The following is a 21,902-nucleotide window of genomic DNA, read 5'->3' as shown; positions in this document are numbered from 1 at the left end:
TGCTAACCTTTTACTAACAATACATGATTTGGTATCGTAACAAATACAAAAACATACTAAAATAATGCCATACTCAAAGGTCGTAAAAGACGTATGGGCTTTGGAAAGAAGGGTAAGAACTCGTTCACGGTGCATCGCAGCGAAGAGGTGCTGCCTGGTGATATTACGCGCGAGATGCGCTCTGTTGGAGGTGCCGGTGTCGGTGGCCTCTCCCGTGGCTCGTCCTCGGAGGCGGACCCCGTTGAACAGTTTTTCGGCGATGGCGCTGGTGGGGAAAGGTGCGCACAAGTCCAACTTATTCTGTCTCTAACTCTCACTATCTCTATCTCTATCTCTATCTCTATCTGTCAAAACTACTATCTCTATATCTAACTATTTAGCTAATTTCTCAACTTTATGCTAAGCTATCAGTTTATGGTTTTACTTTTAATTTGTGATTTCGATTTGGTTTTAAGTTGCCTTTATCGGAAAACGAAGCAGAGAAAATGCTCAAAGCTAATGCTGATAATGTTGATGATGACGATGATAAACATTAGTTAGCCAAGTTAACAACAAAAAATTAAAACAATGAATGAACAATAACAAAAAAATACACGTTAAGACCCCGACAAGCAGGATGTCTCTCTAGTTGTAAGAGCTTTTCAATTTGCAACTCACTGAGCGCGCGCTCTCTCTCTCTCTCTCTGTCTCGCTCTCTAACTTTTTCCTTTTTTCTCTTGCTCTTGCTCACGCTCACTCTAATTTACGCAAAAGCTTGCTGAAAGCTCACTCGCGCGCGCGCTGACGCTTCAGCTGAATGCAATTCGAATCGAAACCCTTCCGAATTACTTGATTTTTAGTTCACCTGCAAGCGCAATAAACCAATCAACCAAGCAACCAACCAACCAACCAACCAACCAACCAAAACAACCACCCAACCAAATCAACAAACAATCCAAAGTCGATACGTATTTTTAGGCTTATACCAAGGAAATTGCCAAAAGGCGTCGCACAAACCGAAAGCTTTGCCTGGACGCAGTTGCAAAAGTTTGCCAAAAAGAAAGCAAAAATAGCAAACAAAAATCTAAAGCAAATGCCGAGCAACGCAAAGCTTTCGACTGTGTGCGGCAGCACACTGTTGACGCTCACTGTTTGTGCAGTGGCTTCGACTTTTAAAAGCTCCCAACTCAATCCGTAATGCATTTTACTTTCGTAGCGACATTTGTTTACAACAAATACTAACCCCAAAGCCAATCGTTTAATTAAGCCTTATATATTGTTAATGCCATTTATTAATACTTACATATACATATATTGATTTATATCCAAACAACGATAACAAAATAACCAACATACACAACATTTTATTCTAGAACTTTGTTCGATTTGCATGCATTAAGTAACCTACTTATAAAAAAAAAAAAAACAACTACAACAACAACTTACAAAATACTTTTGTACCAGATATACCAGCTAGCTACCAATCTATTACAGCCTCATAAGCTAGCCAAAGCAACTGCTTGAATGCAAAATAAAAAAAAAAAAGAAAAGAAAAGAAATGCATACAAAAAACATTATTTGCAGTTATGCGGTAAGACATGTCCATGGTACAGCCGAATACGGGCTACTCCTTCGAACAAAATAAACAGCACATATTCCGTACATTTTGCCATACTGGTGACACACGAGTTTCGATATGAATGGTATCAAAATTTGCATGAAATCAATAGTGCTGATCTCTGCTAAAAAAAAAAAAACAAGAAAATAAAATAATGAAAGGAACAATTGAACTAATGTTTATCATCTGTTTTCTACAAGTTTTTTTCTGTTTTTTGCGAAAGAATTTGATGTTAACATATGTATGTAATTATATACAGGGAGCTCTGTCGAAGAAAGCCAAAAACAAAGACACTGAACAACAAACAATAAACTACATACACTACACAACAAGTTCACAATAATTTCATCAATTAAAATTGGCATCGAGAAAGAATCGAAAAACAAATATATTCGATTACGCAGTGTAAACCTATATATTTATACATATATATATATATGTATACATATATATATATATATATATATATATATATACACAATACACACAAACGAAAAAAGAAGTAGATCTGAATAAAAATAAAATATCGCAACTCATACTCAGCATAAATACTAAAAGAATATTTTAGTGAAATTAATTGTAACGATTTTATGTATTTACTATAATTATTATTATACATATTTCCGTTAAAACGACATTCTTCTAAATACTATAAATATGAGCTACATTTGACTTTAATAGTTTTCAATTTCGGTATTATAATTTGATTTTGTTTCTAGTCTCGTTTCACTCTCTGTATTATTATTTCTGTATGGTCAGGACATATATTGACATATATATGTATATATATTCCCAGAGCCCAGCGTCGAGTATCGAGTATCGAGTATCGAGTGTCTCAGATTCCAGCGTCGCACACAAGTCCTTCCACTCAGAAACTGAAACACACATTGTTGCTGCTGTTTGTATTTTTGATTTTTGAATACATACACATACATCATATTGTGCTATATAACCCGTACTGTACTATATGTATATCATATTCTCGACAGACCAATATCAGGCACAGTATTCGGGCAGCTCGAGCGCATCTGCCTCCTCCACTAGTCACCATCATATCACACTACCACCACCACATCCATATTATCAAAGGCAATCGCGCGGCTCGGCAGGCAGCATCCAGAGATCGGTGGAGGTGCCGCCGGTGCCAGCGGTCACCCGTTACAGTGCGGGCAGCATACATTCAATCTCTAGCTCCGAGGGCTCATCGTAAGTTTCACTGGCAAATACAGACCAAAAAAAAAAATATATATCAAAATAAAAAAAAACCTAAAATACCAAGAACAAAATACTTGAAGTACTCTGACATTCGAACTCTCTTTGAACTCTGCTCTTTTTGCCTACGACTCTTTCTCTCTGTCTGCCTCAGCCACACACATAAGCATTGTTTCCACAATTTCCAAGTCCCATTTCAATTGCCTTTGTATATGGCTACTTGTATCGCTCTCTCTCTCTCTCTCTCTTTCTCTCTCTTTCTCTCTCTCTCTATATCCCTCTATATATCTGTCTTTCTGCCTCTCTCTATCTTAAATCTATTGCATATCGCGTATCCGACCATAACACAACTCTCTCTCTCTCTCTCTCTCTGAACCTGTTATTTATCTATTTGTGTCCAAATTGACCAGCATCTCTTTCTTATTATCTACGTATTTTCAAGATATATCGTTGAGCCAGTCTGCATTTTTGTATATCCATATTATTCTATATTTCTACGTAATTTGCGTTATATCCAATTCTCCGCATCGCTTATTTGTATAATATTCCGACTCGTGTACAAATTAACTTTTTTGTATATCTTGTGTTTCTTAAAACATTACGTTTGTTAATATTATTTCTTAAAACAAAATGTATATACATATCTATTAATATAAGTGTTTCTTACTATTCAATAATACATATTAATAAGAAAAACACAGAGCATACATTCTAACAACTAGTACTAAACACCTAGGCACCTAGACTTCACTTCTCTTCTGGCACTATTGTTGTACCATTTACTTTATTCCAATACGATTACGAAGTATATATATTGCATATATACTTCAGTATTCCTATTGTTAAGTACAGCATATTCTATTGCCAATTTCTATTAGTGGTTGCAACAACAGAAATTGAATTAAAAAAGAAAAACTTGCATGCTATGGAACTTTTCTGTGCACTACTCTGTCAGTACATGAACCACCCATAACCACACGAACCATACCCATCCACAAAACCAGTCGTAAACCGATGTACACAGAAACCACTTACAACAATTTAACTGTCTTTCTACAACTCCCTGTGTATAATAGCCTGATTCCACAAGTGGCAGTCCATTCCTCGATGATATCAACCCCTTAAGCTTAACTAAATTTCTACTTAATATAGAAGAGATTCAAAGAATAGTTATTCAGTGGAACCAGGCTATAAGAGTTCTTTCTTTCTCGAAATCTTGAACTTATGTTATTTTTTTTTTTTTTTTTTGAACATTTTCAATTATATCTATGTGATGATATTCTTATGTCGAATCTTTACTAAAGTCCAATAAACTTCTATCGACACAAAAAAACAAAAACAAAACAAACTGAAAATTCAAATAGATTTTCGCCTTCACTTCGTAATGACGGGGCGCTCAATGAGTTTGTGGATGGCCTGGGACCCGGTCAATTGGTGGGTCGTCAGGTGCTGGGCGCGCCCTCATTGGGAGATATACAGTTATCGCTATGCCATCAGAAGGGATTCCTCGAGGTGGAGGTCATACGTGCCAGGGGCCTGCAGGTAAGTGGAATATTTAAACAGATCGAAACGAGAAGAGTATCTCCAGCATTTCAATCGCAGCAAAAGCCTTCGTCGAAAATGCTGCCCGCGCCCTATGTGAAGGTGTATCTGGTGTCGGGCAAGCGTTGCATTGACAAGATGAAGACCTCAACGGCGCGACGAACTCTGGATCCGCTGTATCAGCAGCAATTGGTATTCAAGCAGTCGTACACTGGTTGCGTATTGCAGGTGAGTAAATACAGATAATTTTTGTTAAATATTTTCATCATTATTATAATATTTGACCAATTATTATAGGTGACCGTTTGGGGTGACTATGGACGCATTGAAAAGAAAGTGTTTATGGGCGTGGCACAGATAATGCTTGACGATCTGAATCTATCAAATATCGTTATTGGCTGGTACAAACTCTTTGGCACCACCTCACTGGTCAGTTGTCCCACTAATATAGGCTTAGGCTCTAGGCGCTCATCAATAGCTTCACTCGACTCACTCAAACTCTGAACTAAAACTCAACTCAAATCTAACTATCAACTATAAAAAACTCAACTCGTGATGGAGTTGCAAGTTGAAAATACACATAATAAAAAAAAAAAAAAACAAAAATCACAACACATGCATATTAAATAACATGCATGTATAAATACATTTATACGTGCATTTATGTAGCTACATATTTTTCAGTATTCAGTAACAAAAGAACAAATTTACAAACATACCAACAAAAAATACTTTAACTTTGTAGCTTAGTGAGTCACAAAACATCTGTACAAGCACAAACAACAAAATATACTAAACAAAAACTTATTTAAAAAATGCTAATAGTCAAAAGCGAAAAACAAATTGATTGCATACATGTTTTGCATTTGTTTTTAGTTAGCTAAAATACCAACTAAATATACCAAAAGCACACACACACACGCATACACACACACACACCCATTACTATATGTATATTTATATATATATATATATATATTTTGATCTGAGGCAGCAACAACATAAATTTGCATTATGTACCGTTACAAAAATTTACAAAATTAATGAAAAAGAATTTAAAAAAAAAAAGAACGTTTTATATCAAAGTCAAAACCTATCGTAAAGTCACCTAAAATCACCGTTACCGTTACGTTTTTGGCATAGCATACAACTTCAACGTAGTTTTTTATAGACTCGTACAATACTCATATAGGTATGTTTCTCTATCCCCAACTACCTGAACAACACACCCCGAAACACAAAAACCACGAAAACTTAAATCTTAAAGAAAGCAAAGTACTTTTTTACTGCATGTGTAGTTAACATAATCGTAATCGCATCTTTATTATTTACACCATATTTCAATCAATTGATGATTGATCTTTGTAATACTAGCTAGCTAACAGCTCCACACATATTTCAACTTGCCTTATCAAAACTCGAACTCCAGCATACAACATGAATGCATCAAAAATGGCAAATCTCGGCTAGCTGTCTATATAGCTATACATATAGATAAATATATAAATTTATATTTAAATCATATTAGGGTTAGAGTCAATGAATCTTTTAGATTACAAGTTTTCAATACTATTTTCGAATGTGTACCCACATCAGGGTCGTCCGATTGTTTGGGCCGGTGAATCAATAATGGAGGAGCAGGGTGAATAACACTTTCCAGCTACAGTGAAAACACTTTAAAGCACCAAGCACAAACAAATTTCCAAACTTGCAAACGAACTGAATTGTAAGTGCACACACAATTTAAAAATAACTATCGATAACAATTTTATTCTCTCGATTATTGCATAAGAATACAACTCTTTTTTATTTAGCAGCTTTCTGTATAACGCGCTAGTAAAGACATTTTGCCATTTTGATACTCAATAACAATACAAACAGCTCCCAATTTGCCCGCTAACAAACAACTAACAATACATATAACAAAAACATCTCCTGAGAAGCTGTCACTAATCTTACATGATAACCCTTGCAGTAACCCTTGCAGAGAGCTGCCAGCCAGGCAGCCAAATAGCAAAGGACCAAGGTCAGCCCGCGGGCACTGCTCAGCTATGTTGGTAGCGGGATTCTCTGGAGGAGCTGCTGGAACCGCCAAATACCCGATCGGCATGTTGCTGGCCTAATCTATGTCCAATATGTATGTAAATTAATTTATTTTTGTTGTATTCTATGACCGGGAGATTTCCATAAAAGTATAAGGAACTAGTTAATTTTGTAAGTCATGAAAACAAATGCATTTAAAACCAAACTTAGAACACAAGCAGAGCAGTAAATGATTTAACTTTACTATAAAATTCAAGATAAAAGCTACATAAAATTATAAATAAATATGATTGATAATACTATTTGACATAAATGAAAAGAAAACTAAGAAGGACAAAACTAAAATGGCCAGAAGATTGTAAATTAATGCATATTTGAAAGAATTTTTATTACACACTTAAGATATCTATTATTTTCGTAATACGATTATTATTATTATTATTATTATTATAATTATTATTATTAATAACTATTATTAAAATGAAAATACACACACACACACACATACACCAAAACAAGAAAAAGTGCTAACGTCGGTCATACACCTAATGCTAAGTCAGTGAGATCGTAAAACAAAAAAAATTATATATATATACATATATATATATATATATATATATATATATAAATGATGAGGATTAGGAAAAACAAGTAAGGATTTAGTGCAGAAGCAAGTTGTTTAATAGATAAATCTAAATCAATAAATTAAAGTTATAGATTTTCAAGAGATGCAAAAATGTTTACGAGTATATACTATACACAATATATGTATACATATATACATAATTAAAATTTAAGCAAGCAAAGAACCACTAACACTTAAATAAGCCTAACTTACGATAAACTTAAAATTAAACTTAAAGTTAATCATAATGTAACTAAAATGAGATATATGATATATGAGATATGCATTAATCCAAACCAAATATTTATCAAACGTGACGATTGAAAAAATTTAGTTTATTAAAACAAACAAAGAAACACACACACACACACACAAAACAAACCAAAATATACATTATATTAACATAACTAACAACAAATATTTTGCTCTTAAGCTGTACATAGAAAACCACACACACTCACACACACACACACATAAAAAATCACATATATGTGTAATTTTAAAAACCCATAGAGAGGTAAATTTGTTAACCTTAACAATTATTTTTGCTGCTGCTTATTTTCATAAGATTTCTGCACACGTGCAAAAACTTTGCTGGGACCCCAAAGTGCAAATGTTTTTGCAGCCTGCGCAGAGTTGACAACAGATTATAGATTACCGATTAAAGATGATAGATAACACATTCGTATCAGCCATTAGACTTATAACATGAACTCGCTTCTATATACATATATATATTTCTCATATATTCCCCTTGTCAAAATCAACTTGCCTACGTCAGCTGGCTCGAAGTGAGTAAATAACGCATCGTACCTTCAAAAGTTAATAGTGTGAGCTGTAAAAATGTTACCTGCTTGCTAATAAACACAACACAAAGAAAAAGAAAAAACAAAAACAAAACACATGCAACATATTTAGCTTATAGAGAGTATCATTTGCAAACGTTATAAACAAAATATACAAATATATTTAAATTTGATTTGGCCGTTTGGTTGTGTTCTTTTGGGCAACATTTTGCATTGCATTTGGGCCAAAGTTTCAGGTTCACATTTAGTAAACATATCACACGCCTGATATATATCCATATGGGAGCAGTCAATTTTTTTATATACATAACACTATATTGTTAAATGCTAACGTGTATACGCGACAGAGATATTGTATTGTTCCTAACAACAGCTCATAAAGACAGTTAAAGATATTCATTTTTCTCCAGAATCCAGTTGGTTAACTAAATTCATTTCAACCTGTCCGTCCACTTATCAGATTATTGCGCAATGTGCGCAGCTACAGGTATGGATACAGTTGCATACCGAACGCAACTCTTTGATATTTATCAAAACTTTTCATAGCACAACTATCGCTAAAGTACATACAAATACGTAATATATTCCATAAAATTATCCAAATCAACAAACAGAGAAATGCATTCAAAATGTTGCTGCAAAACAACAGGCATAACATCGGGCAGAACCAAATAGAAAACGCGCTTTACGAACTTCAATACTATCAGCGAGGTTTCCAGCAACTAATTATACGAAACAGAATACCGACATAGCGATACGTAGATACATATACATATATACATTTGATTGCAAAGAAGTGCATACATACATATTACTAGTTAATAACCAGACTTTTACACTCTGCTCTTGACATTCTCATGCAAACATTTTTCTAGTATAAACTCTAACTTTTATTTCAACTGCTCTCTTGTCCACATTTAAAAGCTTTTACTAATCAGCCAATAGCAGCAAGAACTATAAAGAATTAAAATTAAATAATGTCGGCTAGCACCGGACTGCAAATGCCCTTGCCAAATTAAATATATGCTTTATAAGAAAAATATATATACATTATATTTCTTTCGAGATACCCTATCAAAAATTGGATTGATATAAAAAGAAGCTATGCAAAGAGCAACTATTTCTGCCAAAAAATTCCTACAAATCATTTATAAGCGTTACATATTATTCAGGCTTCAGAAATTTGGCAAGTGCATTTGTGCTGCGTAAAACGTTTTTCATAGTCTTACATCTTATTAGAATTCCAAATATAAATTCGTTACATAGAAGTCACAGAATGGCAACACATACAGACACACAAACACAGACCCACACACACTCACACAAACACACGTATAGAATTGTTAATGAAACACAAGATATATTATGACAAGTTATTTAAAGAAGAAGAAAAATGCAACTGAAACCAAAAATCTATTTACTAAGTTCAAACTGATAAAACAAATTAAATACACAACAACAACAACAACAACCGATAAATATATCATTTATTGCAAAATGTTGACAGCAAACAAAAGTAAAGCAAATGGCTGCGTGAAATACGCTTTGAATATATTGTATTTTAATATCTCGACAAAAATCGAAGGTCGAGAAACGACAATAAACTGTGAAAATGAATATGTAAAAAAAAAAAAAAAAAAAAAAAAACAAAAACAAAATCAAGAAATCCAAAAAGAGAAAATATGTAATTATATTATATTAAACCAAATGAATGAAGAAAATTTGCAGAGAGAAAGGTATAAATATTGACGAAAACAAACCTTGAAATTGTGTAAACTACAAATTTAATGAAAACCAACATTTAAATAACAAAACAAAAAGAAGAAAATATTCATTAAAATTGTTTTCTAATAAAACAAGCTACAAATTCTTTCATTTCGTCGAAATATTACAATTTTCAGATGCTGCAGGAAGACGAACTGATATCGACAAGACACAAATTAAGATACACAAAATATCTAACGTGCCCAAAAGTACCTGTGCAGATACAAAACAATATATGCCACCCGAAAACATTTAACCGATAATAAATTCTTCTCTGACCAATTTTAATATATCCGATATGATTGTATCAGCAAAAATGTATCTGTAAGATACTTTTAGCCAACCTACCAATGAATATCATAAAATTATGGCTTACCTTTTTATATTCGTACGCTGAGTTCTATCGATTGACATTAATAAACAAATTAATTAATTTTCTTCAAAAATGCGAAGAGAAGAGAGTTTCATTGTTAAGCCTCGTATAGTCATTTAAAGTTATTAACAAGAGGTTCTAGTCGGGAGTTCCCGACTAGGGGATACCCTGAACCCTCTTCTTCCAACATCAAATGCATATATATATTTTATTTTAGAAGCTATATGCAAAGTTTGGGGACTCTAGCTCTTATTATTTACCAAAATTGCCCAAAAAGCAGGATATCGATATTGATTCTTATAGATTGCTTGCAAACGGAGTAAGTTATAGATAATAGGAAGCTGCTGTTGGGAACGGCTTAAAAAAGAAACGGACAGTTTTGCCAAAAATGGGTCAGCACAATATAATCAAGCTTTATATGCTCGAGTAATAGTAATTAAAGTGAATAATATATCTTTTTGGATTAAGGATGAGGAATGTAGACAGACATCTCTGAGATTCACCTTCATGTCCAGTACAAAACACGATCGATTTTGGGGTTTCACATAAAGCGGTGGTATTTCTTTATTTACCATTGATAAACCTTTAATCATATATGGTATGTATAAATAATTTAAACATTTAAGTATTCAATTGTTTATTATTGTGTTGTAATAAATATATTTAAATGTATATGTATATGTATGTATATGCGTATATCATGTCATATCGGGTTCATTGGCGGCATTCTTTATTATGTTTATTTACTTTTATCATTTACAATTATTTCTCTCGATTGGTTAGTTAGACTTACAAAAAAATACGACCGTGATGCGATACATAATGCGATATCAGGGGGGCATACTTGGTATTCTTGTTAGGTATTTAATTAATTCTTAAATTGAATAGAAATTATTTTACAAAAGTGTGACTTAAATCTGGCTAATGCTTAGCTTTAGTGCGTTTCTTAAAGGAACCAATGTTAAAGACTGTTTGCCCCTATGGCAGCATATAAATAAGTACATACTACTACCACTCCGATAGGTCCTAATTTTATCATACATACGAATAGACTTTTGAATCGTATAATGCATTGTATTTGATTAAACGGCAAGCAGGGGGTTTTAATGTGTATGCGAATGCATTTGCTTTTTGGGCTTCTCATAATATGGGTATAATAATGCTAATCAGTCTTCATAACAAAAATAGATACGGTCAAATTCCTAATAAAAAGTGTAGACTGTGCGAGTGCCATTGAGGAAATATATTTAAATTTACCTTTTACTTTTACCATTTGACATTTCTTTTATTTAAATAAGTGCATTTTCCGTTTATCGAAAAGCCTTGTAGAGAGCGTCTAGAAAAGTAGTTTCGAGTTGAAAGTCTTTGTTGGAATTGTTTTTTTTTTTATGGGGAGATATGTATGGGAAGTGCTTTGTAGTCCGCGAGTTAATGGTTGCGTATGTATGCGTGTTTCTAATGGTCAGTACATTAGCTAATTTAATACAGTTAGTTAGTTGTTTTTATCATACATTAGATATCATCATATTGTCGCTTTGTTACATTACATTTTACATTTATCTTAAACGATTAGAATATTTCGCGGAGACCATAAAAAATATGCTGAAGCTTTACTTTACGACGACTAGCTGAAGCGTGGCTAATGCTATCTACCATCACGGTTTTTTTTTTTAAATTGGATCGATTTCAAAGCTTATCGATTCTTAGACCAGCACGAGCTCAAAAGGGTATAACATTTGTAGATCTTAGTTTATTCAGCCGACTTATAATGGTTTATTATTTTATTAATTATTAAAATTAATAACTTTCGGAACACAAAATCAGATCTTCGAGTGCTATGCCTCTTTGGACTCGTACATTTTGTGCGCTAGTTAATTGCCATCAAACTTAATTTTCATTTTCAGAAATTCTTCGGCCTCTCTTTCTTAGATTTAAAACCATGCGATTGCGGCTTAAATTCGTATGCATTTTTATATTGGAGAGAAATGTTTCAGAGTGGGCAAAATATTGTAAATATGTCTTGATTATTCGATAATAGTAGTTGTATATATACGATTATAATGTATGCGGCTTTGCTTACGTTTCAGTATTCCGCGTAGGTTCTAGTTTAAATACATATATTATCATAGATGATATGATAAACACAAATATTGTTTATTATCTTACACATTGTATACGAGCATACCGAGTGGTGTGTATAAATATAGACTTGTATATATATAGTATATGCATAGATATCTGTTGCAACCTTATGCGTGGGGCGTTACTTGCTTGGGGCGTGGTTATTTGTGCTATACGGTTTATTATTTATGCAAATCATATACATATAAGCTTTGGGGCCTACGAGCTTTACTTCTGCTAATAAGTCTCTATAGATCATCAGGGCTGAAATATGAATGCAGTTAGGGATTCGAAGACGGAACCCCTTTGATATACATATATCTGGCTTACAAAGTCAACTCTGATGATGTCCAGCGAACTGGTAAAGTGCGTGTGGAAGATTTAAGATTTGAGGCTTCTATACACTTAGGATTAACGTACACATATACTTAAGCTTGATTTTTTGCGATATTACAATACTAAAGTGCTGTAGCTGTCATTTAAAATTGAGCCCCGCCGCGGGCTTAGTGCAGCTGAGCCGTCACATAGAGACCACAGTCCTGATCCGAGGCCATGGAATAGTTGGCTGAATCCCGATCCTCGTGTATGGTCGGTGGCGTCTCGTGCGGCAGCTTGCTAAAGGCGTGATGTGCGGCACCATAGCCGAGGTGTCCATATGGCGATTCTGCAGCTTTGCTCACGTGCGGCAGACGGCGCAGAAAATGCGGGTTGGAGTAGCGCACGCCGTTGGGCAGCGTTGTGTGCGGCACGTGCGAGGATGAGCCCAGTGCCACGGCTGCATTGGCATAATGCATGCTGGGCGTCTTGAAGGTGGACACCTGCGAGGGCGGCGGCGGCGGCCCCATGGAGCTGGTCATGGCCGAGGTGGAGGCATAGCCGCCGTTGTTGTTATTGCTCCCGCCGCCGTTGGCGAGCTGCTGGCTGTGACAGCCCGCCGGCAGGGGCATGGTGCTGCAGTGGGCTGTATAGTCGAACTTTTGCTCGGGTGCGCTGCGCTGCAGTGGTAATGTGGCGCTGTTCATGACACTGGCGGCGGCTACGGGGTCAGCATTGAAGCTGGACATGCGCATGTTGGTGCAGCGGCCGTAGGGCTCCTCCTGTATGGGCGGCTGTGGCGGGCGTGGCGGTGCCTTGCAGCTGACGCGCGGCCGTATAATTACTTCCAGTTCACGCTCCTCGCCCGAGTGCACGCCACTGGAGGACTCGGAGGGGGCACGCTCCGGCGGCGATGTGGTATTGGTACTCTCCGTGATCGAATTGGTGTCGCTGCGTGGCGTTAGCGCCTCATTTGGCACGCCGGAGTCGGCGCGCCGTAGGCAGCGGGGTGTGGAGCTGGAGGCGATCTGGCGGCAAGGATAACAGAAAGCGTGAGCGAGACAGAAAGTGTGCAGGATATGTTGGATATGATGATAAAGGGGCAAAGATAGGAAAAAAGTCGTTTAAGTTCTGCTTCGTTTCGTCGCCTGCAAGTGAAAATGAAATTAAATCAGGCGAGTGTCCTGTTACCCTATCGGATGCTGTCGCAGTCTGGCAGCCCCAGACAGCTGCACTGCTAGGCTGACTATCCATCAGACCTGTGCATCCCTGTGCATGTGTGTACGTGTGTGTATGTGTGCGGTCTCTGCACTTTGCTGTCCCTGGCACTGATTTATGCTGTCTCATAACAGCAAACATAAATCTCATGGCTGGCCGCATTGCACCCGCTGGCGTGACACGAGTCCCAATCCACACACGCCCCCAGCGAAAGTGTGGCAAACGCTACGCATCAATCTAACCAAAATTTAAATACTGGTCCACTACAAAAACCGTAGGCCTCATACTCTACAAAAATTAATAAATCTTATTAGGCACACTTTTCTACTAAAAATAAATATCTTCCAGAATGGTAATTATTTGCCAACTATAAAATTAAAAGAAGACCTGGATACTCCTATACAAAATAATAAAACATATCTACGCTTGAGGCAATCCAAAAATTCCAGTTCAAATATTTTTACAAAATGTGTAACATTTAAGCTTTTGCCACATTGTTTAAGAAATATCCTCATTATATCCAAATAGTGTACATATCCTCTTCTATTTAAAAAAAATATTTGTTTAATTATTATTTGGAATGATTCGGAACCCGAGAAATATTTATAATTTTCAAAATTCTCTTATTTACATATGATAAGTATAAAAACTATTTATGTTAAGTCAAAGATAGTTATTACCTCTAATCTTATAAAAAGAGAACAAATATTGGAAATTCGAAAGAAACAAAACACCTCTGGCATGTCTTTAAATTTGCAAAGCTTTGGATTTACATATATTTAACCTAATCTATATATTACCTGAATTTACATCTACAACAATCTATATTATATTATATATTATATATATTTCAGTCCGCAAGTCAAATGACCCAAAATCAAAAACTCTTCCAGCTAGCCTGGGGGGAATGTCGGTACACATGTTTTCACAGCGTGTGTCCAAACCCGTTGCCTACTTACATGCGCCTCGTTGGTGTGCACGGCGACCGTGACCGGAGCCAGTGGGCTGACTAGATGATGCTGCTGAAGCGGATGCGGATGTGTTTGTGGATGCGGATGTTGCTGTAATGGATGGTGGAGCGCCGGGTGGTGTGGCTGCTGTTGCTGCTGCTGCTGTGGCTTCGGCTGTGATTTGTGATGTTCGGGTGAAATTTGCATGATCTCGGGCATGGCCTGGGGCGCGCGTCCGTAGCTGGCATGTGGATGCTGCACGCTAGGCGGCTGTGGCATGGGTGCACCTTTGACGGGCAACGGTGGCGGCGGCGGTGGTGTTGCTGGCTGTGGCGGCTCCAGATCGCGTGTGGATGCATATGTGATGCTATCGTCCCGCACACAGGCCAGCAGCTTGCCCTCCTCGGAGATGTTGTCATCACTGATGCCGCCCAGCCCGCTCAGATTCGCATAGTCGTGGGTGTGCCCATGGGCTGGTGGTTGCTGATGGTTGACAGATGGCGGCGGTGGCAGCTCGTCATATTCGCTTAGATGCAGCAGGCCGCTGATGATGCTGCTGCTGCCTGCGCCACCGACCCCGCCCATGCCCATGCTCACTGCAATGCTGCTTTTTATGCTGCCCATGGTGATGCCCACAACGCCGCTGGCGGTGGCCGCCCTTAATGTCGCGTACTCGCCGTCGTCAATTTCCCCCGCAGAACTGGCAAAACATAGCGCGGTTCCACGGCTCGTATGGCTAAAGGGTAGAGGGTAGAGAGCAAGGGGTAGAGCGTGTGTGAGTGAATTAGAAAGAGGCGACAATTCCGGACGGTACACACATGATTTGGTGATCGCACCGTGTGTTGCTCCGTTGTTTAGTTATTGTCACTAATTCAACAATTGACCAACAACAATAAAAACAACAACGACAGCAACAGCACAAAATGTGAGTTCAATCAATGAAATTTAAGTTACAAATTTAGACCGAGACATTCAATTAGCTAGAGTTAGTATTTAACGTCTAATCCAAGTCTAGTTAATTGACATAAAATTAAACAACACAAATTAATTAAAGAAAATAAAATTAACAAAATATTAACAAAAAATATTCTGTTGATAAAGTCCGTGAATAACATTCAATAAAACAGGCGACAAGCGGAACAAAAATTGTTTCCTTTCTCTCTTTTGTTCAGATACTTTTTTTGTTTTAATACAAAACTGTTATTTTGTTGCAAATGGGAAATTCCGTTATTGAAAATGGTAAATGAAACCCCAAAGGAAATTAAAACGGGTTAAAATTAACAAAGAGAATAACAACAATATTATTGTCATTGGCACAAAACAAATTTAAATAAGTGTGGGTAAACGCTAAAACTAAACTTGTTAATGAAGTGGTTGCGTGTGTCTGTGTGTGTGTGTGTGTGTCTGTGTGAGAGAGGGCCAGTAATTAAGAATTGGGCGGAATGTGTAGAATGAAACGTGCATACTAAACAAACAAAAAATGATAACAACACAACACTGAAACAAAAATTAGAATTTTAGATTAAATGACTAGAAAATTATTTCTTTTTTTTAGTTTTGTTTTTAGTTTTTTCTTACTGTGCAAGTAATGAATTTTGTTTGTGGTGGTGTCGATTTAATGGTGGTGCTTGAGAAAACTAAATGAAACTCAACTAAGTACGTGTTTTGAAATGCATGTTGCAGATTTTTTTAGTAGAACGGACAACGGGCGCTGCCTTCAATTTGCTATTTATTTTTGTTTTGTAACTAAAAAACGATTTTTTACCGCTTGCCATCAGTTTGTTCTTGGTCACCAATTAGTAGGACATCATCAGACGTACTCGTAACTTCATTGAAGGTGACCTTCAGCTTGGGTGAGCTGGGCGTCAGCTTTGGCCAATAGATATCCTCCTGTGCCACCAGTCCCATGCCAGCCAGTTCCGTGCTTGTGGCCGTGCTCATCATATCCGGTTTGGAGGAGTCGATACCATTGACCGTTGTGCTCGTTGAGTTGGCGCCGCTGCTCGAGTTGCTGCCCGTACGTTGCCCGCTGGACATGAGCAACGGCTGAGCGCTGGCCTTATTCAACAGCCCGCCATAGGTGTGATCCAACGGTGGCAGCTTAAAGTGCCAGCGCCTCTTGATAGTCAGACAAAGCCAGACGACAATCCACAGCAGCAGATGTGTGACGCCAACGAGCGCTACAGAGAGAATATAAGCAGACACTGATTAAGACATAGGACTCGTTAGTTGAGACACAGCTAGAGCCGTGTGGTCATTTGACACGCGGTATTTACTCTACGCACATGGCCGATTAATGCGAAATGCTTCCGAAAACAAGAACTGCTAATTGGCTTACAGACAGGGTTCAAGGTGCTGGGGCGTGGCTTAAAGTGAATTGTTCTCGTGGTTTGTGTTTGCGTCCACTTCAATTAAAGCTGACAATGGATGCATTTTAACCCCAACCGATAGAAGCCCTGTTGTCAGTTTTCATAAGACTCTTGTAGCGCCCTTTCTTTGACATTGAGCTAATTTATTAGAAATGTATTGTCTTATGTTTAAGTATTTGACTACATAATACAAATTGATGCTAGTTCCCTGCAATTATGTGCGGTTTGGGTGTCCGGTTTTAGACATTCTTGAACCCAGGTCTGGTGCTTCAGTCACTTTCAATTGAAAATAAACTTATTTTATAGAATATATATTACATTTTCTGATTATTTATATCGATCTCATATCATATATTTATATATAAGGAACTTATTTATTTGCTTAGCTAGTTTTTAGTGTACTGAACCATTTAAAGCGAAATTATTCAAGCCAACTTTATTTAACTCACCTGCCAAAAAGGTTGGACAATGCAAATTGTTCTTGTAGGTGGCGCTGAGATCATTCAACAGCGGCGCCTTGACCACAGCCAAGGCCAGTACAAAGCACAAGGACGCGCAATGAGCAAAATAGATCCAGGTTTGACTGGTCTTAAGCGTGATAATGGACCGATCTCTCATGCGTGTGGCCAGCCGGCCGTGTCCATACAAATACATAACCATTGAGGAGGCCAACACGAGCGCCGTGGCCAGCAAATAGAGCGCCAGCGTGACCGTGGCATTCAGTATGAGTCCCGGCTGGTGCACTGGCATGGCCTCCGCATATATCTGCAGCTTGTAGAGATTCGAGACGCCCACATAACCAAGTATAGTGTCCAAGGCGGCGACAATCATTTGCAGGCTAAAGACGCAGGCAAACGACTTTGATGTGTTCCAAAATACGGCCGGATAACGCACTGACCAGACGAGCAAAGCGCACAAGAGGTTCACAAACTCCGCGCTGGGCGGCTGGGCAAAGATGGCCACATCGATGGGCTTGTCGATGCCAAAAAACAGCTGCAGCATGCCTGCAAAGCCATCGAGACGCACAAAATCATTGCTGCTGCTGCTGCTACCTGTGGGAGCTACTGCTGGCGTGACAGCAGGCAGCGCTTGGAATTCGGCATCCTCCAAATCGAGATCCAGATCCTCATCGAGCTGCTCCTGCTCCTGCTGCTCATGCTCATGCTCGCTGCTGGACTTGGCTATAAACTCGCTGGAGCTTACGGCCGCATCGCCCAACAAATACTCCGGTTCGATATCTACGCCTGATTTGCTCGCCGCGCGCTTGACAATGCGACGCTTCTGCGTTTTGGGTTTGATGGCAATTATCTTGGAATTGCTGGACACTGGCGTCGAGGGTATTATAATCTCTGGCAGCATTTCGGTGCGCACGCGATGAATACTGCTGTCCCGTGTCGTGGTCTCCTCCTCGCCGTAGCTCTCCACCAGTGTTTGTTCGTGTGCAGCAACGTGGTGGCGACGCGGTTGTTGTTGTCGCTGCTTGTGGTGGTGTTTGTGGTGTTTTCGACTGCTCTTGTTGTGATGTTGGTGTTGGTGCAATTGTTGCTGTTGTTTGGCTATAATTGGTGGTGCGGTTGTGCTTGTTGTTGCTTCTGCTTCTCCTGCTGCTGGTGTCGTTGTTGTTGCTGTAGTTGTTGTGGTCGATATTGTTGTCTTTGTTGTTGTTGTTGTTGTGCTGCTTGTAGCAGCGGTTGTTGTTTTTGCTATAGGCCCAATGTTAGCCGATGTCGTCTTGCTGGTTGCCTTGTCAAGTGTGCCCAGCCTTTGCCAATTTTCCGCGCCTGCAGCTGTTGTGGCTGCTTTTGCTATTGTTGTTGCTTTTGCTGTTGTTTTGGGCGCAAACCCATTGCTGGCCTCAAAGTCTGGCATGAAGACAGTGCCCTCATCTCGGCCCACATCAACGTTATCATCATCCAAGTCAGCATCATCAGCATCATCATCGTTGTCATCATCAAGCTCCAGTCGTTGGGCCACATCCTTACCCTGCTGCTCATTGTCTTCATCAATATTTCGATTAATTAAATCGGGCACTTCAAAGTATCTTGTCCTGCCCGCAGCTCCTTTACGCATTGTTGTTTTTGTTGTTGCTATTGCCGTCGTCTTGGCCGCCTTCCTGCCATTCCTGCCATCCTTATCACGTGTCAGTTCGAACAAATTATTATTGATGCCGCCGCCGCCGCCGCCGCTGCTGCTCCTTCTTATTGCCGTGAACATCGTATCGTTGTAGTAGTCGTCCTCATCGTGCTCCAAGCTGTTTACGCTTACGTTCAGCCTCTGCTGCTGCTGCTGATTTTGGTAGGGCAGCGTCGGCACCACCACCGACATGGCCATCAAATTCCGTCTATTGATAACAACAAAGTCCAATTCGGTTGCCCAAACTTGCTCTGCAATTTAAAAGGCGCCAGAGAGAAAGAGAAAGTTAGTTAGCAAGTGCAAGCGAGAGCGTGAGATGAATGAGTATAATTAGAGTGCTTGATTTGCTGGGAACAACAAAATTGCTTTGAGCTACTCTATAACATAGCTGCACATGTTGAGGGATTAGAAGCAAAGTACCTTGGTTTGGGCAGACACACACACACGCATGAATCACAATCACTCAGACACACCTTTACACACACTCGCACACCCACACATTTGGTTTAAATAAATATGCACGCAGATAATGAGCATTTGAACACGTTCAAATAAACAGGCAGGCAACAGAAGCTGCTTCAATTCCCTCTAAGCTACAGTTAATTAAATGGGGCATTATTGAAAGAAACTACTTTATACCCTATTGTATTCAAATGCCCTAAGAAGGCATTTTGAAACTTAAACAATTAATTTAAATAAATTTTATATATTATTACTGACCCTCAGGCGATATATCGATGATCGCCGGGTTATTGGGCGGAAATAAAAGAAATTTTGCTTGGAACCTTTTGGGTCAGAAATGATAACCAAATAACAGCATTATCTTTGGTATATTTATCAACGACTCCGAAAGTAAATACGTTTACGAAAACACACATTCTACTCACTTTTTATACGTTGCCCATGGCATATCGTTTGTATTACAAATAATTACAGGACAGATATTTAAATATTATTTAACTATTAAAGAATGAAATTGTGCGTCGACCACTTTAGTCTCAGCTATAAGTATCTTTTAGTCGACTATTCATGCCTAATTCATAATTGTTATGCATATATAAAGGCTACGCCTAGTCAATTCCAAAGGATTTACGACGCCATTTTGGCAGCCACAAAAAGTGTTGCCTACATTTTGGCTGCTGTTAAATACTGGGCTGGCTTCATGTCGCTGACAGTGCTGGATAATGCTGGATAATGTTGAAGCCCCGTTAGGCTAATTAAGTACACATTTACAGCATATGTCGAGGGTTTATGTTCCATTTAACGATTTTCGACAGCTACCTAAGCAAGCCGAACCTTTGCTTTTAGCTGGATTCAATGCTGATGTTTATTACGGTCCAATTTTGTATTTCCTTCTATTTTTATTTGTTCATCTCGTTAAAGCAGGTTGCGAACTTTGATGGGTGTGTGTGTTCGCCAGGAGCCAGCAAATGGTCTGATAATGAATATTAATATAAGCGAAGCGAACACAAACGCAAATGTTCAGAGATTAATAAAACGTGTTGCAAGGGTAATAAGAAAAACATTGCATATTCATATTGGCTGTTGAAATAATCTTTGAAGAACTTAGATAAATATAGTAAAAATGTTTTTTGATTGATTGATTTGTAAACAAAATTGCATCGAAAAATTATAGTAAAAATACTTTGATAGCCCACTTGACCAAGTTCAACAATTTCATTTTCGTTTTACAGTACTTATTAATATGTACATACTGCATTGGCTTTAAAGCTTTTTCTGCTGTGCAGTGCGTGCAGCTTAGCCTTAAATTGCTCGTCCTGTTGAATGCATTAAATGCAACACGTTTAATATGTTCAATTGGTAAATTATGAATTCGTAAGTCGATTCACGTTATCCGCTTAATTTAATTTATAGATTTATAATTAATTTCATAAATAAAATAAAAAAGAATTTTGGCTTAACTCTGAAAGCCCACATCCTGTTGCCTTAGGCCAACAATTGCCTCCGCTCGTCTGGATTATAATGCTTAGCTAATTTGTTTATTTTATGGATTACGGAATATCTCAGTCCACTTTCACTGAAGGGGGCCTGGCACAGTTAATAACTTGAATAGAAACACGAAAATTTGCCAAGTTAACACTTTCATAAAATTATTTATTAGGCGAGTTGCTTTAAGAGCACAAAGAACTGACAGAAATAGCTCCTGGCGAGCAGGCGGCAAACAAAGCCAGCTCGGAAATAAAAGACCGAAAATTTCCGAAAGAAATATTAAAGACAATGGGCTGCCCACTGGGTAGACTGAAGTGCACATAGTAGAATTCTGTTTTGTGGTAGGGGTTTGCTTGGGATTACAACAATGGCTGCCATAATAATATGTCGTCGTTGGCAAACGGCAAGTGGCTCGTAAAACCGACAACACCGAAAATCTGCAGATTAACCCAGCGGCAATGTCCTCGCCTCGACGCTTCCCGCCTCGATTATGGCAATGACAATAACACCAGCGCCAAGTCGACGAAGTGGACGACGACAGAAAACGAAGGACGCAGCATGAAGGAAATGTAATGAAAATGCGCAAATCCAAGCCAGGCAACGCCCACCGTCATCCGCTACCCGACGCCCCGCTGTGGGTAATAGTTGCAATGCCGATAAGCCTCGCAGAATACCACCCCCTACCAATGCTCGCCAGCTCAAGACCGCGCTCGTTAAGTCTTTAGCATGAATAATGATAAGTTTCATGCCTTGGCCTGAACTGGCTACGTTACCGGCCACAGCATCTTGGTCCACATCCGTTGCACGTCCAGCGCAGCACAGCTCGGCCCTCAACTGCTTCCTTTCGTGATTTCGAGTGCCCCTGTTTAGCAGACTTTTATACG

The 21,902-nt window shown here is 38.4% G+C and overlaps 2 protein-coding genes across 43 annotated transcripts in view; one reads left to right on the top strand and one right to left on the bottom strand.

The window, feature by feature from the left end:
• Rim (Rab3 interacting molecule) overlaps positions 1–9,483 on the top strand; it is a 277,876-nt gene extending 268,393 nt beyond the window's left edge. For 26 of the 36 annotated variants that reach the window (XM_032434309.2, XM_032434380.2, XM_032434353.2 and 23 more), the window contains 5 exons: positions 2,587–2,803; positions 4,174–4,351; positions 4,412–4,579; positions 4,649–5,543; positions 6,327–9,483. In XM_032434309.2, coding sequence (XP_032290200.1) covers positions 2,587–2,803; positions 4,174–4,351; positions 4,412–4,579; positions 4,649–4,855 — 770 coding nt within the window. In that variant the 3' untranslated portion in view covers positions 4,856–5,543; positions 6,327–9,483. Of the gene's footprint in view, positions 1–79; positions 279–2,586; positions 2,804–4,173; positions 4,352–4,411; positions 4,580–4,648; positions 5,544–5,947; positions 6,078–6,326 lie in introns of those variants that run through there. The other 10 variants (XM_015172008.3, XM_015172018.3, XM_032434318.2 and 7 more) reach the window with 5 other exon arrangements.
• A 1,816-nt stretch (positions 9,484–11,299) lies between these two features.
• The window catches only part of tinc (transmembrane protein tincar), a 72,523-nt gene continuing 61,920 nt past the window's right edge, over positions 11,300–21,902 (bottom strand). For 5 of the 7 annotated variants that reach the window (XM_002053557.4, XM_032434261.2, XM_070207686.1 and 2 more), the window contains 4 exons: positions 17,385–19,319; positions 16,332–16,746; positions 14,576–15,302; positions 11,300–13,426 (listed from right to left, as the gene is read on the bottom strand). In XM_002053557.4, the coding sequence (XP_002053593.2) occupies positions 12,587–13,426; positions 14,576–15,302; positions 16,332–16,746; positions 17,385–19,319 (3,917 nt within the window). In that variant the 3' untranslated portion in view covers positions 11,300–12,586. Of the gene's footprint in view, positions 13,547–14,575; positions 15,303–16,331; positions 16,747–17,384; positions 19,320–21,902 lie in introns of those variants that run through there. The other 2 variants (XM_070207689.1, XM_032434262.2) reach the window with 2 other exon arrangements.

Source organism: Drosophila virilis, chromosome 2 (assembly GCF_030788295.1).
Source record: "Drosophila virilis strain 15010-1051.87 chromosome 2, Dvir_AGI_RSII-ME, whole genome shotgun sequence".
Taxonomy (NCBI): Eukaryota; Metazoa; Arthropoda; class Insecta; order Diptera; family Drosophilidae; genus Drosophila; species Drosophila virilis.
Note: the sequence above shows the minus strand (reverse complement) of the source record. Positions and strands in the feature narration are given on the sequence as shown.